A 19958-nucleotide genomic window follows, 5' to 3' on the forward strand; every position below is an offset into this window, starting at 1 on the left:
ATGGATGCCACTGACTGCAGTAGGTTTGAGAAAAATCTTTTTTCAATCAGTAAAAGGCTGGCTCCTGTGTCGATTAGCGCTCGAATGGATTTATCTGGTAGATCAATCCTAATTGCTAACATTCCAAGCCGACCATTAGGATATATGGGGCACGGGCCAATGACCTCGCCTGCAACACCGCAGCTCCCTAGGGCTATGGGGGTGCAGTCGGGGGTACCAACAGAGGTCCCAGTGCCTGCTCTACCACGTCTGTTGTTGTCACTCTTACTGCTGCCTCGGCTGCTGCATCTGATGTCATGTGGGGAGGCATCGATCTCCCTTGTCTCCCTCTTCCTCTGTTTCCTTTTCCTTGGATGTTGGGCAGGGGGAGGTGTGCGTGAGCCATAGCCTGCCTGCCCTCGGCGTTTTTTGCTTGGCACTCTCGAGATAGATGACCATAGGGCTGACAAGGATAACAGCGTGGGGATCTTTTGGTGAGCACTCTACTCGTCAGTGCCCCTCTCCCCCACACTGCCAGCATCTGAATAGTCTTCTCACCTGCTGACTGCGTGCCTCTTATGGCTGCTACCCTCTCGGATTAGGGGCAGTTATTCTCAGTCAATTTTTCTCCTGGCAAACTGTCTAGAATATTACGTATCTCGCTCACTACATCCGCTAACGAGCGATTGTCATCGAACAAAGAACCACAAAAATACGGTGTTTGCTAATCTGCGAATATGTTTACGGGCAATTGATTTTTTATCACCTTCTGGGAGATTGGCACTCTGGGTGGCAAACAAATCACAATCTCGAAAAATGCGAGTTGCAAGACTAAGAACGGATTCACCTTCACGAATTTTGGCTTTGTAATTGTCTTTTATGTCTCCCTTTCTCGCATCGGGTAAGGCATATTTCTCAATTAAACGTTGTTTTATTTCAGTATAACTCCATAACTGTCTTGTGGCCAACACATTGCCTCCATTGCTGGAGCATCTTTTAGAAATCTAATTCATTGAATAGCTTTTTCTCTTTCAGACCACTCATATGTGGCTACTTCAAAGTCTCTCAAAAATACTTCGATTGATTGAAACCATTCATTTGGTCGCTGATCATCAAAAGGCCTAATACTTGCCTGGAGTTCTGGTAGTTTCCGAACTACGATATTATCTTCAATCGGCTCTGCATGTGTACTTTCACTTGTGTGCGTTTAGACTTCGTTTATGTATGTCGGATATGCTGTGGTTGCACGCTGCTCCACTTCTTGTTTAACCAAGACTGTTCATTAACTCTGCTAATATATCTAACTTATTTTCCAATTCCTGTGTTCGAAGTTCTTGTCTATATCCTTCCTCGGCCTCACTGTAGCCAACGGCTCCTTCATTTTCATGTCCCACAGCAGCAGCTTCTGTTATGTTAGTCCTTGTGTATCTAGGCATCTTCAACTTTTATTTTACCAGCTCAAAGAAAAACTTCGCTCAGAGCATACACAAACAGACGTATTTGTATACCTGACACCAATATGTCCCATGTCAATGGATAATGAGTCATTGGAACATGGTTTTTTTTTAACTTCATTACAAAAGGTTCGTTAATACACTGTGCACAGCTGACACTTTCAGGTGAGTGCTTTGTCTAAATGAAGGCTACCCCTCACAAGCAGGATGCATTCTTGCTACAACAACACGCTGAATTCTTAGGTTTTGTAGAATTCTCATAATCATAGAGTTCATTTACCTTGATGTATAAAGACATATTTTCATACAAGGATTAGTACATTTATATGTATATGTATATATATATATATATATATATATATATATATATATATATATATATACAAATATATATATAGATAAATAGATAGATAGATATATATATATATATATATATATATATATATATATATATATATATATATATGTATATATATATATGTATATATAGATAGGTAGATTGTTATATTTACATATATATATACATATATACATATATATATATATATATATATATATATATATATATATATATATATATTGTTAGTATGTGTTACATTTAACGTAAATTATTTTTGTTTTGATCAAGTCACTTTGGCAGTAATTATTTCTTTTGGAACGTAATGACCCTGTTTCCTCCTCCCCGACTTTTCTGACTTATTGTATAGTTTTGATTACAATGAGCTTGTTTTCACGGGTGGTGTTGGAGGAGACTCTGGCGCTGAGCGTCCAGGAGGAGAGAGTTGATTCTGGACCTTTAAGAAGGGGAGTGCTTGACTGAGTCGGATAATTGAGATCTGCTATACTTCGCTTCTGCTGTTGTCTTCCTTTGGAAGATTTATGGATTATCCAACCTTGCCCTTGGTTCAGTGATTTAGCCAAGGGGACCTCTCTGCCAACTGGTAAGGTGTGGTGTCTTTTTGGACCTCAATGTCCGTTGATCGTCTCGCGACGCTAAAGTGAATGTTTACCTGTCGGATGGCCGTGTCCATGGATTGCCTGTCGAAATTATATAATAATCTCCTCGTCCTGTGAATTGAAGGCTGTGTTTGCCACTACCATTGTTTTGAAGCTCACTTAAGGGAGGAAATTTATTTTTTTGTTATGGATTTAGTGTGTAACATAAGTTAGGTTATTCTGACATTTCGACATTCTATTACTTTCGGGGTCCTCTCTTTAAAGTGTAATTGTATAGTCTGTCTTAATTTGGTGTAAGAGTGTTGGTTATTCTATGTTTTCAATGTGTGTTTGGATTTGGTTTATTTAATGTATTTTCTAAGAGGCTCAGTGGTTATTTCCTTCTAAAAGGTTTGTAATAAATATTAAAGTTTTATTTTCAGCTTTTTATATCCTCCTTGATTCCATCTCTGTACACTCTGTTGCGGCCATTCCACCTATTGTGGACTTGGTCGTTAGTGACTTCATTTGTGTTTAAGAGACTTTTGTGTGTTTGATGGGTGTGGCCCATAACAATATATATATATACATATATATATATATATATATATATATATATATATATATATATATATATGCATATATATATATATATATATATATATATATATATATATATATACATATATATATATATATATATATATATATATATATATGTATATATATATATATATATATATATATATATATATGTATATATATGTATATATATATATATATATATATATATATATATATATAGTGTAGACACTGTCCAATCCTTTGCCTTTCCCATTCATGAGTGACCTTTAAAACATCTTTCTGAATCTTAGTGAAAGTTTTCCCTTCATCATATTCTAAAATTTTCTAAGTATAAACTTATTTTCTGGTATACATTTCTAATTGAATGCTTATCTGGGATTTAGAGAAAAACTGAGCAAATACTCACAACTATTGACATCTGGGAGTAGCTTTTATCAAGCATCATATGTGTGGCGACAAGATGGTACTGGTCGATCAGGAAATCTACGAAGACAGGGTCATCAGGGTTGATTTCCTCTATGGCTTTGATTCCATCGAAGGTGCCCTCCTCCTCCTTAACAAGAAATCATATGGTTTCAAATATTTACACACATACCTATTTGATTACATTGATAGTGAATCTGTAGTTTATAGCCTATATCTCCTGAATGACATTTAAGAGGAAACACAATGTTTATCTCTCTCTCTCTCTCTCTCTCTCTCTCTCTCTCTCTCTCTCTCTCTCTCTCTCTCTCTCTCTCTCTCTCTCTCTCTCTCTCTCTCTCTCTCTCTATATATATATATATATATATATATATATATATATATATATATATATATATATATATATATATATATGTATATATTATATGTATGTATCTATATATATATATATATATATATATATATATATTCCATATTCATCATCTCTGTTTTTCTTCTATTTATCTTGAGGCCAACCTGATGTGAAATTTCATGCCTTCTGATAAGCAAGCATTGAAAATCCTGTGATGTTCTGCTAATAAGAATATCGTCATCAGCATACCGTAGGTCAGGTAATTTCCTATTACTAGTCAGTCCAATCATTCCCCACCATGAACAAATGTTCTATGTTTTATAATATCCCTAAGGAGAATAAACAGCATAGATGATATCACATTCCCTTGGAGTGCTCCATTGTTCACTGCAAATTAATTTTATAGGACTTCACTAACATTAACTTTGCACTTGCTATGCTCATGAACAGACTTAATCAAACTGAAAATGAAATATCAATGGAAGGCGAGAAGATTAATGTAGAATACTTTGAATATATAGGAACTGTGATCTCTAATATAGGGACTTTATAATTTAATATTGAAAAAAGCAAATCACACAAGGGCTATGTTGAGTAAAATTTGTGAAAGAAATTGCCTGAAATTACATATAAAAATCAGGCTTTGTATCAGTTTTGCAAGATCGGTGTTACTGTATGGGTGTGAGTCGTTGTATTACAATGAAACACTATCCAACAACTTTTGTAGATATGAGAACAAGGACTTCTGAAGAATACTGGATGTTGAATGACAAAACGGGATTAGAAATGAAACAGTAATAGAGATTACTCGAGTGCCATATGTGGATGAGATCAATTACTGTACTCTATAAATATACACAGTATATGTATGTATAGATATAGTACAGTATATATATATATATATATATATATATATGTATATATGTATAGATATAGTACAGTATATATATATATATATATATATATATATATATATATATATATATATATATATATATATATATATATATATATATATATATACACACATCCTCCTGCGACTATTGATACAAAGGGACTCGGTTAGATTTCGCTAGTCGTCTTTATCTTGGGCGTTTGAATCAACACTTCTCCATTCATACACTCTTATTGGTAAGAAACTGATGTCTTGCCAGGTAAATCCTGAATTGTAGTTAGCAGTTATGTTTCGACTTCTTTTAGCCCCTGGTGGCATGGTTAGAAGCGAGTTGGCCTTTCATTTAAAGGGGCTAGGCTTTGATCTTTGTATGAGATAGAAATTAATTTCTCTCTGAGCACGATACTGGGATAATTTCCATCTATATATATATATATATATATATATATATATATATATATATATATATATATATATATATATATATATATATGTACACACACACACATATATATATATATATATATATATATATATATATATATATATATATATATAGATAGACAGATAGATAGATAGATAGATAGATAAAGAGATAGGTAGATAGATATATATTTGTGTGTGTAGATATTTATACATATATATACATAACAAATATATTTTTTAAGTATTTTGTACTTTTCCTAATCATACAAACCTGAAACCTTTAATAGAAGTATGACAATAGGTGAAGCTAAATGACAAATAAACTTTAACAAAGTAAACATTCGAAGAGGAGCAAGAGTCCTGATTCCTGTAAACACTCTAACATCTGTGCATGAAGATACAATTGGAGTTAGTGTATGCCATAATCCATAGGTAAGTTAATGAAGAATCTATATCTATAGGATATTTATATGATTAATAAATGTGTATATAACTCCATCGCCTGCCTTGCTATGATAATAGAAGAAATTACTTTCAAACAGTACCAATTTTAAAGAATAGTCACTTTAGTGGAAAACATACCCCGTATCTAGCGTCTTGCACCTCACATAACGGCATGACTGGTGTACCCCAAGAGAGGGAAAGAGGTAGGGAAAATTTGCCAGACATTCCTACCTTTCATTCTAGACTAACATCGTGACCGCTATTCAGACACGATGTGACTTGTCCTGTGAGGGAGCTGGGATCATTACACCACTTGTTGAATAGCTACCACTGGTCCTAGTGAAAAGGTATCCAGGGACATGTGGGTATGTTCCCGAAGGTAGTAGGCAATGAAGGTCGTTTGTCATTTCAAGACTCCTGTATTCATGACCTGCGTCATGGACAGATTTTTCCGGAAGGCGGAGATTAAGCCGAAACTCCTGATTTCATATTTCCTCGCTCTCGACAGTCCAGTGCGTTGAGCCTCCAAGGAGTCGTAGGCACATTTGATTGTTTTCTTAAGACAGAAGAAAATGGTGTTCTTGGAGATTGGTTTCTTAACTTTATCAGATCGAAGAAAAAGCCTCTGGAGCTCTGGTTATCATTATTATTATAACTAGCAAAGCTACAACCCTAGTTGGAAAAGCAAGATGCTATAAACCTAAGGTCTGCAATAGGAAACAATAGCCCAGTGAGGAAAGGAAATAAGGAAATAAATAAATGATGAGAACTAATTAACAATAAATCATTCTAAAACAGTAACAACGTCAATACAGATATATCATAAACAAACTATAAAAAGACTTATGTCACCCTGTTCAACATAAAAACATTTACTGAAACTTTGAACTTCTGAAATTCTACGGATTCAACTACTCGATTGGGAAGATCATTCCATAAATTCGTCACAGCTGGAATAAAACTTCTAGAATACTGTGTAGTATTGAGCCTCCTGATGGAGAAGGCCTGGCTATTAGAATTAACTGCCTGCCGAACAGGATGAAATTGTCCAGGAAGATCTGAATGTAAAGGATGGTCATAATTATGAAAAATCTTATGCAACATGCAAAATGAACTATTAGAACGACGATTGGAAACATTTCGTTCTTTTGAGGTAGCATGTCAATGCCCTCACAAGACAAATGAGCAGATTGTCTTGATCGCCAGTTATTTCTTTAAGGGAGGTGAGGGAGAAGGTTTCAAACCTAGGATTTGAAATTGATAAGTTTTGTGTTTCTGCCATGAACTGCAGGATTAAAGAGAATGAAACCTTCTTTCAACTCTCTGCATGATCACCGGCATAAAAGATGCTATGTAATTCTCTGACGCTCTTCGCAGAGACTAGCACTAGAAGAAATATAGTCTTGAGTTTCTGATGTTGAGCTGACGCCTCCCTAAGAGGTTTGTACTGCACTTTTTTGAGTGATCTAAGGACCTTTGCGACATCCCATTCAGGAGGTCAAAGTTCCTTACGAAGGCACGACTGTTCAAAGCTCCTCATCAGCATAGACAGCTCCATTGAGGTGGAAATGTCTAGGGCTTTCAATCTAAGGACTTGGTTCAGGGCTGGTAGAAAAAAGACCACTCTATTCATACCACCAAGCCTCTGAGGTTTAGTGTGTTGGCAAATACGTTTCTCTTGCCCATAATGTATCTCGCTGATAACTCTACTGCATTGTTGAATGCCCAAATGTGTGTCTACCTAGCAAACTCACAGAGTTCCTGTGACATAGTCCCTCCTTGCTTGTTGATGTAGGCCACTAAGGTGGTTTTGTCATTCATCAACACTACCGAATGCCCGATCAAACTGTGATGGAATGCTTACAGAGCTAGGAGTATGGTTCAAATTTCCAGCAGTGTGATGTGCAGGCTTCTCTCTTCTATTGACCACAGACCTGAGACGATGTTGCCCTTCTGGTGTGCTCTTCACCCCTCCTTCAATGAGTCTGTGAACAGTAGCATATCTAGAGGAGCGGAGTCGGGTGCCACTCCCTTGGCGATATTATTATTGATCAGCCACCACTTGAATTCTTTCCTTCCATCTGCAGTCACCGGAACCAATGTTTGGGGAAGATCCTAGTAGTTGACCAGTGATGCTTTAGTCACTACTCTAGGAATTGCTAGTAAAGATGCATTTGAGGAACGAGTTTCTCCAGTGATGAAAGGTATCCTAGAAGATGGTGCCAATAACATTCTTGTAAATGCTAAATTGAAAGAGTCTGTTGATATGATTGTCTGTTGGAAAGACTTGTGCTGCTGCCATGTTTATTAACATACCCAGGTGTTCAATCCTTCTCTTGAGCTTGAGACAAGACTTTTTCCAATTAATCATGATCCCCAGATCATTGAAAAGGCCAAACATTTGTCTCCATCTTGTAGCAACTGTCTTCTTGAAGACAGGATTAACTAACCGTAGAGGTATCGTAACAAACGAACGCCGTTTTAATGGACCTAAGCTGAGACTAGTGGGAACACTTGAATGAACTCATGAGAAGCGGTGGATAGTCTGAAGCTTAGTACTTTTAACTGATGCCCCACTCTGTTCAAGAGAAAGCGGAGGTACTTCAAGCTTGACTGTTAGATGGGTATTTGGAAATACTTGTCCATCAGACTGATCAAAAGTGGGAAATTCCCTCTCCTGATGGCGGCCCGAACTATACTGGCTGTGTCTATCTTGAACAGAGTTTGTTGAACAAACTCATTCGACAGAGACAGCTGACTGTAGAAGCCAGGAGACCCATCTCATACAACTTCCAACTCGTCTTTGCCCAGTATTGCTGAAACCTCCTCCACTAGTGCCAGAACCTTTGGTGATTCTGAAGGGTAAGATTGAAACCTCATTAGAACTCGAGTGACTGTAGGGAGAAGGGGAGTATTGATGATTGGAATATGGTAACCTGTCTGGGGGTTCTTTACCGTTCACTCTTCTGCTCTGTGTTGCTGCTATGTTGCTCTTCAGGCATCCCCAACTCATGGCAGCAAGAGAAGGAGAATGCCTTTTTCACCATCCCCTTGTTCCTTTTTTCCTATGACTTCCCTTCCTGGTACGGCTAGAGCAAGGTCGTAAATGGGAGGGTTTAGTCTTGATTTTGACACGGTCAATTATTTCTTCATTGCCAGATGCAGCACAGAAGACCCAGAAGATCTAAAGGTTAAGGGTTTCGAGGGACTTTTGCCCTTATAGGTTACTGCCTGGTGGATATAGGAGTCATGACTCACTTCCTTTCATTTCTTGACAATTGCTTCGATATCTTGCTGTTGAAACAGAGATGTCACAACCAGCACTAATAAGATCCTAAGGGCCAGGACAGGTTTTTGCCCCACTCAGTTTGAGAATCAACCTACCATGACATCTCTCAGCTTGAGAACCCAGTTCACCCACAGATTAGATGACCGGTTTACTAACAAGGTGACTGCATTAAATGCTCCACTAACCCCTTTGTCAATTGATGATGTAATAGAAAGTTAAAAAAGAGGTCATTAGTGGAGAGGCTGAGATTCGAGAGCATTTCCTTTTCTGCCTCTAATTTCAATTGTTTCTTTGTTGCTAGATGTGGGACAGAAGACAAAAAAAAAGCTAGATGTTAAGTGCTTAGAAGGGACCTTTGCCCCTATAGGTTACTGCCTTGTTGATACTGAAGTCATAGCTCTCTTTCCGCCATTTCTTGACCATTGCTTCAACATCTTGCTGTGGAAACAGAGATGTCACAACACGCACCGATGAGTACCTAGGGACCAGAATAGCTTTTGTTTCCACTTGACTTAGAAACAGCCTGCCATGTCCTTACTCAGCTTTAGAACCGAGTTCACCCATTGGTTACCCAACTAGTTTGCTAACGATTTGACTGCCTTAACACCAGAAAGGATGAGAGCCGTAAACTTCTAGTGCAGAGCCTGTAGAAGAAGAAGGCTATTACCCCTGTCCAATGGTCTCTCCATGAAGTAGCTTGAAGGCTCGCCATTGATGCTACCTCCATCATTGTGAAAAGGAACTTTCGTTGAAATTCAGCCTCTCCACCAATAACCATTTTGTCAGCTCCTCTATTATATCATCAATTGGCAAACGGGTGGGTTGAGTATTATCTGGGACATAGTGTGCTGCACGCGTCTCATGCCCACTAGTACACTGTAACAGTAAAGTTTTTTTTTTCTTGCTCGCCTCCACACTGATAATATAAAACTGTTTAAGCTTGCTATATAATGTTTTGTACTGTTTGAATTTTGTGTCATTCTGACTCTGAATTATTTATATATGAGCTCATTGTCTTTTTCAGTAAACTAAGTTGCATTCACCTCGCCTCTTTGTTATTACGTTGTTACGTTGGTGACCACCGAAGAGACTATTCCACAGTACCTCTTTTGTGCGCACATTCTCCCTACCCTTGTTACAATGCTGCCCACTGAACCTGACTCTTCAACACATGTTGCCTCTTCACCAGCGGAGGAGAGTTTAGCTGGTTCCAGCACATTAAAGTTCCGTTTTGCATCAAAGGCGTGACTCGCCCAAGCAGCTAAGCGGCGATCACCAAGGACATGTTCCTAAAAATCTCTGAATGGTTTTTCGACCATGGGGCCGCCCCGACAGAGTATGAGGCTCTAAAGAAATACCTCCTGGAGCAGTACTCACCATCGCCAAGCTTTTCAGCAGTCTCAACCGCCATTGGGAGACCAAAAGACTTCGCCTACCCTCAAGGATATAACCATTATTGATTGCTTGCAGCCTGCCACAAATGGCTCTCCTTGGGAAGTAAACCTACTTTGAGTTCTTTGGGTATGACGCCTACCAAAACCTGCACACCCTACAATTCCTGATGTTGATACCTTGCCAGTGAAGGACCTTCATTACCTTCATCAACCTCTCCACTCCTGACAAGGAGGACAACTACTCAACACTGACCAAGGCCGATGTGAATACAGTAAGACACAGACGCGCATCCTTTGACATGCTGAAAGGGCGACAAACCCACCCACCACCCACATATGCCATCCCTCGCTCATGCTCTAACTAACGACCTCTCCAGCCACTTACTGATACTCATCAGCTACAGTTCTGCTACTACCACTCCAGATTTCGGGCTGATGCAAAGAAATGTGCAGATAATTGTCAGTTGCCATAAAAATGTGTAAGTAGGCCAAGGCTTGTGGTGGTGCCTCCCCTGTCACTAATGTTTTCTTTTTACATGATACAGGTACAGGTGTGAGATTTTTGATAGACACTTGTGCTTGCCGTTCCCTTCTACCAAAGTATCTCTCCGGGAGACGATGGAGTCAGCCTGCTGACATTTGCCTGGTAACTGCCAACAGGTCTGAGATCCCCACCCACGGGTACAAGACACTCACACTATCATTTGGGGAGGACAAATACTATTGGAAATTTTTCCTTATCAACCTAACATTACCACTACTCGGTGGGGATTTCCTCGCACATTTCCACCTTCTCGTTGATGTGGGGCAATCCATTAGTCAATGCGAACTTGTACTTATTGATGCCTCTCGGACCGCACACTCCACATCAGCGCACTCATGGAGGCCTATGCCCACCTCCTCATGTTGTACCCAGAAGTCTGCCGTCTTTAACCCCTCAATTTCATGAGATTTGATTTCCAAATTTTATTTAGCTTATCCATTATCTGATTTACTTTTTTTCAATTCTTCACTAAACTCTAATTCTAAAGACCATGTATTGGATATCATAGTTCCTAAATACTTAAATGATTCTACCTTATTCATCCTTTCTCCTTCCAATGGTATTTCACCCTCCATTGCATATTCTGCTCTCATCATGTCTGTCTCTCTTCTATTTTTCTTGAGTCCAACCTCCTGTGACATTTCATGAATTCTGGTAAGCAATCATTGCAAATCCTGTGGTGTTCTGCTAATAAGGACAGCACCATCAGCATACTCTCGGTCTGCTAATTTCCTATTACCAATCCAGTCAAATATTTCTTCACCCTTCTCCAGCAGTTTTACACATTACAAAATCCATATACATACATACATACACACAAACACACACACACACACACACACACACACACACACATATATATATATATATATATATATATATATATATATATATATATATATATATATATATATATATATATATATATATATATATATATATATATATATATATATATATATATGTATATATATATATATATATATATATATATATACTTTTTTGGGGGGTGAGATAGCCATGTCGTCCTAATGGAAGTTACTCAGAGGTAGCTTTACACTTGGGATATTTCTGTGAGTGATATACCAGAGAATTTAACATTAGAAGTATTACAGGGTACTATCCTTGGAGTGAATATCCCGAGAGATATCATGTATACAACAGGGACGTGTTTAAAACAAGCCACGGCTATCCTTCCCTGAATAGAGTTAACCTTGCCTTGAGAGATAAGGGATAGGAGTGGATACGTGGCCAAGAGAGCCGTTACAACTTCCGATCCCAGTGTGCCACTACATTATGTTTCCTGGTTTACCATTCCTTGTAGCAGCACCATCTTGATGGTTGTTTGGAATTTTCCTGCGCTTTTTCGTAGTTTTTTTGAGTGATTTCACGATCATGGATGCTTCTGCTTCTTTCTTATCAACTAAGTTGAGAACCATTTCATTTTGTGTTGGAGAATTTCGCGTCTCCAACCCGATATTTTCATGATATACATGCTCGGTGTCGGAGGTTCATGTATCCAAATCGCTCAGAAATGCTTAGTTATTTTATCATATCATTATAAGAATGTGTTTTATAATATTCTTTTACAATTGTGGTACAATCATGGTGTTCCCTCTTTTACTATTTTCTGCATGTGCGTATTTTATCGATCTTGAAATAGGCGCCATGGCTGGTAAATATGTACTTCTGCACCATCACCTTCTATCACTTAACTTTACGGGTTTCGTGAGGCTGCCCATCCTCCCATGCTATTAATGAGTCATAGAGGGGAGCTGCAGCCCTGAAGGTCCTTCTGGGCCCCAATGGCTAGTGTTTTACAGTTTTCCTATGGTTGTGGAAACTTGTTCCCTGTGTCTACTTCTTGGCCATCCCTTACAACACTCTAACCTTCTAATTCTGACAGGTAGACCTACATTTAGTGTTGCCTTAACCATTCCTAGGCTTCCTTTCTTAGTTTCTGGTAGGCTGGCAGACAGTTGTTAGGACTAGTTCTGTTTGCCTTCTTACTGCAGACCCCTTAAAACGCCATATTAGTTTTAATGCTACAGTTAGGCCTTCCTATCCTGCCACCTCATCAATTTCTGAGACTCCCATCCTCCCCCCTTCCCCCCTTGCTTGCCTGGGGGAGCGTCTAATTGCTGTGGAACATCATTCCCCTCCCAGTCCAGTTCCCTGGCGACTAAAGTGTATTTCGTTGCTATATAGATGGACCGGATAGCTTGTGAGTTATCTGGTCTGGCCTTGTGTAGGAGAGATTTTTATTCCTTTCCTGGATTATTTCTCTCTACCACCTTAGAGACCCCTCTTGGGTGAGCTAGTTGAACCTTTCGCTTCCTAGTTAGGCCATAACCCTTTACTGTCTTAGGAACTACAGTTCCTTTGTCAAGTCTACTTACCCTAGCATTTGAGTATCCCTCATCTGCCATGTCTGCTAGGCTGGCCTGCACAGTATATCTTATGGTTTAACCCTACCCAGGCAGAGAGCTAGTACCCCTTGGGGTTTTCCACTGCCCCTTAGTACAGTGGAACCTCTACATACGATTGCCTTTACATACAATTGTTCCAACATCCGAAATAAAATTCGATCAAATTTTCGTCTCGACACCCAAAGTCATGCTCCAACATCTCACGTAGATTTTGTTTACGTCGGTAGATGGCAGCACATCGGAGGGACGACATTGAGCATTGATTCGGTCAGTTCTCTGTTCTCGTGTGCATCATGTGGTTGTCCTCTGTTCGGTCTGTTATTAACAGTGCCTATTATCTTCTTTTTCTCACGTTTCATTTTTTATTTTACGTATAATCATGGGTCCTTACAAGCTTAGTTTCGGTACAGGTATTAGTAGTGGTGAAAAGAGGAAGAAGGTAATGCTTTCATTAGAATTGAAGCAAGAAATTATAGAAAAACATGAGCACGGTGTGCATGTGAGTGATCTGGCTAAACAATATGGCCGTAATAGGGCTACGATCTCGACGATCATCAAGCAGAAGGAAGCCATTAAAGCAGTCAAACCATCGAAGGGGGTAAAAATGAAGCAAAGAAAACTAAGATTGAGAGAGAGAGAGAGAGAGAGAGAGAGAGAGAGAGAGAGAGAGAGAGAGAGAGAGAGAGAGAGAGAGAGAGAGAGAGAGAGATGATGTTGATTGTCGAGCAAGCAATAAAACAAGCTGAATAAGTGAATCCTTAAAATAAGTTATCGTTTATCTCTCTCTCTCTCTCTCTCTCTCTCTCTCTCTCTCTCTCTCTCTCTCTCTCTCTCTCTCTCTCTCTCTCTCTCTCTCTCTATCAGAATCCTATTTGAAGGCAGACAAATCTGGTGAGTTTATATGGTCTTTAAAGAGAGAGAGAGAGAGAGAGAGAGAGAGAGAGAGAGAGAGAGAGAGAGAGAGAGAGAGAGAGAGAGATATTAACGATAACTTTTCAAAACTTATTTTAAGGATTCACTTATTCAGCTCCTTTTTATTTGCATGCTCGACAATAAACATCATCTCTCTCTCTCTCTCTCTCTCTCTCTCTCTCTCTCTCTCTCTCTCTCTCTCTCTCTCTCTCAGTCTCTCTCTCTCTCTCTCTCTCTCTCAGTGTTCTTTTATTACAAAGAAGTGTCATATGTATGTAATGAAAATTAGATATCAAAAAGAAACAAAAAAGGTAAAAATAATATAAAATATAAAAACTTAAAAAAAGATTAATAAGCTAAGTTAGGTTAAAGTTCATGTAATGTAAATTAGAGTAAGTTACGGTACGTTATCGCAGTCACCATCTCTACCTCCTCGCCGACCAACCGTCTCCTCCTGCGTAGCAAATCCTACACCTGCGTTGGCCTGTCTCTAAGGTAAGGTGACAATTAAAACCCAATTTTTTTTATTATTTCTTTATAATTATTCTTTTTCACATCTCTCTTATATAATGCAATTGTATTATTGTTATGTGTAATTATGTGTAGTAATTTATTAAGGAGTTATCATAGGTTTTTGGGCTGTAGAGCAAATTATACAAATTACAGTGTATTCTTATGGGAATATTTGCTCCAACATATGATTGTTTTAACATACGAAGCAGGTCATGGACTGAATTGAGATCGTATGTAGAGGATCCACTATAGTTGCCTAGCCTATGACTGCAGCTTCTTATCCTGGGCTTTGTATATCTTACTGTGGAGTCTTGACTCCTTTGCCTGGTCGGTTTATCCTGGCAGAAATATTGCTTCTGTCCCTGCTTCTAGTCTTTTCGGCTAGAGTGTGCTATGGGGGGAACTTACCTTTCCCTCTGCCACTTTAGCTGTAGCCTTTGGCTGGTCATCTGCACCTCCTTTTCCTATTCCATTTCTGAGGAACATTTTCCTCTGCAGTGGGTCGATTGGATCCTGCCTGGTTGTCAAGATATTCCTTGACTTTATGATTCTTGGCATCTTGGCCGTCTTGTACGGTTCTCATTATCTAAAGGGCTAACTCCCTTTTTTATGATCTAATGATACTGCCTTTCATTTCCTGTGCTTTTCCCCTTGATCGTGAACTGTTTCCATATAAAATTGTCCTGTTTTTCCTTGTCAACTGGACAATGCCTCTGTTGTGTTATGTCGACATTCTTGGAGTGTTGAAAGGTCAGTTCATGATGCCATGGTTGCCAGGAATATATGCCACCTTAGATCCAGCTGCTGCCGCTTTGGGGCCGTTGCTGTCAGTTTAGGCAGGATGGTTTGTGAATTTACCATCTTAGGTTGTCTATTAGACCAACTTTGGAGGAAATGGTGTTCCACTGATTTGACACTTTTCCTTCATTTTCTACCACACAGTCTCTTATAATTACTTCATTAATCTCTAAAGATTTCTGAGGTGTTTGGCATGAATCTCCACTGTAGCGTAGCTGTAGCCATAACGTGTGTCGTAGAAAATTTTTGTTCCAAAAATATTTCTTCATAACATTTCTAATTGAATATATATTTACATGCTGTTTTAAGATGTGAAACTTTTTTGATAGCACTTGTACTCATTTAAATCTTTTACCTTTACAGATTGCTGAAGACATGCAGTGTTCAACGGTAACCTGTACTACGTGGGTCAAGTTGCGCTGTGGCCACAATACTTTGCCGAAGGCATGCAAACTGTCATGTTTTTCAAAGAGTCATTTGCAATTTGGGAGCCTTTAAACTGCAACACGTGCAAAGACCTGTTAGACACTGGCTTCCATGCTACCAACGTCCCACAGGATGTGAAAGCGCGGAGTCAGAAGACCATTTGACATTAGGTGTGAGGCTTTCAGAACTCTCACCAAGGTACCCCTCACCTTCTTTCCATGGAACTCAAGGACCTCCTCTTCCCCAAGGCTAAGATGACTGCTGTTTTTGGTCATCATTTACCGAACATTCAACTCCTGCCGTTACCATTGGATTATCATGGTGATAAAGTTCGGGATGCTCTTTAAGTGATGAGCCTAGAGGCCAACGACATACCGACGACCTCTTCTGTGATGTCAAAGAGGGAGAGAATCCTGCTGACTACGGAAGACTCTGATAATTCCTTAGATGTCCATCAGGTGAGTAAAGTGCCTAGTACTTCTGTGGCTCAATTCCCCATCCCTGTATCTGCTGCCCCCACCTCCATTTCTACTCCTGTTCCTTCTCTAAGTACAACTTTGCTACCGGGTCACTTGGAGTATATGGCATCCATGAAGGCATTCCTGGAAAATATACATGCCAAACATAAACGAGCTCATATGTCCTTAGAGGCGGAGATAGAAGTTTTTGTTCAATAGAGATCTACATGCTTTCTTTTTAGCCTGAAGAGCATGCAGAGAACACGTCCTAGCCGCAGCAACTATTAGGCATGAGCCTAGAAAGTTGATTGACTTAAATATCTGGGGGAAAGATCTCTTTCCTCAGAAATTGGTCAAGGAAGTAATGGACAAAGCACCTCAAGAGAAAAAGAGCCTTTTGCAAATGGGGGTTGGGTGGGGAGGTTATGTCCTCTAGGAGGAAATTCACCCCCAAAGAAGGACTTCAGCCAAGAAGCCTTTCCAGCCAGGCCCCTTAAGGGGTCCGGCCAGTAAGGCAATATATGTGGGTTTAGGAAGATAATGGAAAATCGTGAAAAAAATCACTCAGCTTCGTATGGCCATGGAGAATGCATTTACGAAATATTTTGTTAAAATTCCTCTCACTTTCATAGTTACAGGGCAATTAGTAAAGGTAGCTAAATAAGCCAAAAACATTGATCCCTAAAAGAAAATGGAATATTTCATCTGTGATCGTAACTTTGATGATTATTACATCTTAATGTAAAACCAATTGTGAGCAATGGCATCTGTATAGATTCCATGAGTCACAAGACAGGAAGTTGGTCATTACACCCTTCAGTGCTAGCACAAATCTCAAAGTTACTACATGTTTGAGTTTGACCTCCGACATTCGTTCGCTTTTAAGTCTGATTTCTTGGTTTTGGGAAGAATTTCATTATGTCAAAGAGGAAAGATAATTTAAACATCTAATAAGAGTTTAGAATTGATTAATATCGACGATATTAGCAGAGTTAGTGAAAGAGAGAGAGAGGGAGTGTTGTGGATGAAAGAGCTACCATCTCGCCTGACACAGTGCCCTAAGAAGCAAGTATTGAGCAAAAGGATCTCCCTTTATGATTAAATTGTGATAGATAATTTTTTTTGGTTTATTATTATTCAAAAAAAGGAGCATGAAATTAATATTTATCATGATTTATCCATATTATCTTTGTAAAAAGGCAAAGAAAAACTTTGAGCTCCCGTATCTCGAAACAATACTTATTGACCTTCAAATTTTATTTTCTCTTAGTTTAAGAGATATAGCATTGAATTTTTTTTATATATATAACTTAGAAAGATATTATTAAGCAATAGGATGGAGCCCTTATTTCCAATTTTTTTTCATATATTTTTCTTATTAATTCTCCGATTTATAGGGTTTATTTTTTTTTTCCATAATGAAAATATTCATATTTAGCAAAAAAATGAATTTAAAAAAAAAAAAAACTGTATACCTCATTGGAGGTCCACATGAAGGCTATATAGAGTAGCAATGCCAGGTCTTAATATTAAGTATCAAGATAGGAGATTATAAAACACTCATTTTCTGGATAAATCGCCCAGGCAACGCAAAACCGAAGGTCAGATGCAAAAATCCTATACAGTTTGGAGATGTCCTAAGTCCTGACCTTAAAAAACGACATTAGCCAGCCGGCCTCCTTAAAGGCAGGAAAACCTTTCCTGTCGTGACGGCCTCAGTTGTCATGACCTCCAAGACTGTGTACATGGTTCCTAAGCAGTATGTGTCACAGTCTCTAACCTTGGCCAATACAAAAGAAAAGTGCTAGCAGCAGAACAAGGTCTGGAAAGGGCGGTCAATCTAGGAGCTGAGGGAGCAGAGGTAAGGTGTATAAAGGAACAGGTCCTTCACAACAATAATGAGGAGCTCCTGGTAGAGGAAAGTCTTGATCTTTTCAGAGATCAATGGGAGTTTGATCCATAGGTTCCCAGTATAGCCTCAAATGGACTAGGCTGGAAATGGAGACAGAAACCACCCCAGTTCCAGAGGTTCTTTCAATCCACAACCCCATTTTTGGAGGATTACGTACAGGATCTTCTCCGGAAGGGAGTCATCCATTGCTTAAAATCCATGAACTTTCAAGGGTGACTATTCTGCATGCCCAAGAAAGATTCAAACACACTTTGAACTATTCTTGACTTGTTCCCACTAAACAAATTCATTCTGAGCGATAAGTTCCAGATACTGAATATCTCGCAAAATACGAACTCTACTAGGCCAGGGGTTCTACACTGTCTCCACAGATCTTTCCGATGCTTATTGGCATCTTCCGTTAGGTCAGCGCTTCTCCCCCTACTTTGGTTTCAGACTGGTAAGAAAGGCCTACATATTCAAAGCTATGCCCTTTAGGCTCAGTATAGCTCCAAGGATATCCACAAAACTAGTCGAGGCTGTTATCAAACAGTTATGGAAAAAAGGCCTTCAGGTGATGGTTTACATAGACCACTAGCTAGTCTGGGCTGCAACGAAGTTGGAATGTTTTCTAGCAGCTCAAAAAGTCATAAAATTCCTGCAGTCTCTGGGCTTTACGATCAACCTCAAAAAGTCTAGACTATCTCCAGCTCAAAATTTTCCAGTGGCTAGGGCTTCACTGGAATCTAAAGTCACATCCTTTCTCTACTGCAAGGCAAGAGAAAGGAACTTGCAAAATATGTCAGGTGCCTACTTCACTCGAAAGTAATCATGAGACGTAAATATGAAAGAGTCTTAGGATCTCTACAATTAGCTGCCATGATAGACCTAATCCTAAAAGCAAGACTCAAAGATGTCAACAGAGCCAGGAGAAGAAAGGCATCAAATGCTCAGAGAGATCTTCACCACAAAACTCCGGCTTTACTGCACAAACAGATCAAGCCATGGTCCACTGCCAAGAGCTTGTCGACTCATGTCCTTCTAAAGTATCCTCTTTCCGTGGCAATTCATACAGACGACTTGGAACAGAGTTGGGGGGACATTCCCCTTTCCAAGAAGATACAGGATCAGTGGTAAGCCACATTTCAGAACTTCCATATCAACTTTCTGGAAAAAATCCCACAACAAATTAGTTCTTGACTGTTTAGTTCTTTTGTTTCATCCTTGAACAGGTCCCAGAACTGCAAATAGATCTCCTTGTGTCGAGCATCAACAAGAAGCTTCCCTGGTATATATCACCGATCTTAAATCCGGAAGTGGCGGTAACGGATGCATTGTCACTGGATTGGAGCCAGTGGTCTCTCATTTACTTCTTTCCATCTTTCAACCTCCTAATGAAAGTCCTGAAGACACTGCAGATTTTCAAAGGGACAGCAGCTCTAGTGGCTCCAACATGACCCAGGAGCAATTGGTACTCTCTGGATCTGAAACTCAAACCTCTCCAGATCCTTGTATCATCTCCTTTGCTGTCCCAGGATGTTCCACAGAAGACGGTTTTCGCTTCCTCTTGGATAACAAAAAACCTTCAGCCCATGATTTTCTCACGCTAGCGGCTCAAAAAAAATTCTGAGTTGCGAAGGAGAGGATTGAATTTATAGAAGAGTACATGTCCAATACTACGAAACGATAATACTAAAGTTCATGGAAAAAATGGGTGAAATTCGTTAAAAGACATCAGCCCTCTTCCATTACTATGAACTTCTGTATTTCGTTACACAAACAAGGTTTGGCCTTTATGACTATTTCCTCA

General features: G+C 39.2%; 1 protein-coding gene across 1 annotated transcript in view; it reads right to left on the reverse strand.

Moving 5' to 3' along the window:
• The window catches only part of LOC137641366 (uncharacterized), a 413026-nt gene that overhangs the window by 48673 nt on the left and 344395 nt on the right, over positions 1 to 19958 (reverse strand). Inside the window, 1 exon segment of the mRNA XM_068373852.1 lies at positions 3361 to 3507. Within this exon segment, the coding sequence (XP_068229953.1) occupies positions 3361 to 3507 (147 nt within the window).

This window comes from Palaemon carinicauda, chromosome 5, assembly GCF_036898095.1.
Source record: "Palaemon carinicauda isolate YSFRI2023 chromosome 5, ASM3689809v2, whole genome shotgun sequence".
In the NCBI taxonomy this organism is placed as follows: Eukaryota; Metazoa; Arthropoda; class Malacostraca; order Decapoda; family Palaemonidae; genus Palaemon; species Palaemon carinicauda.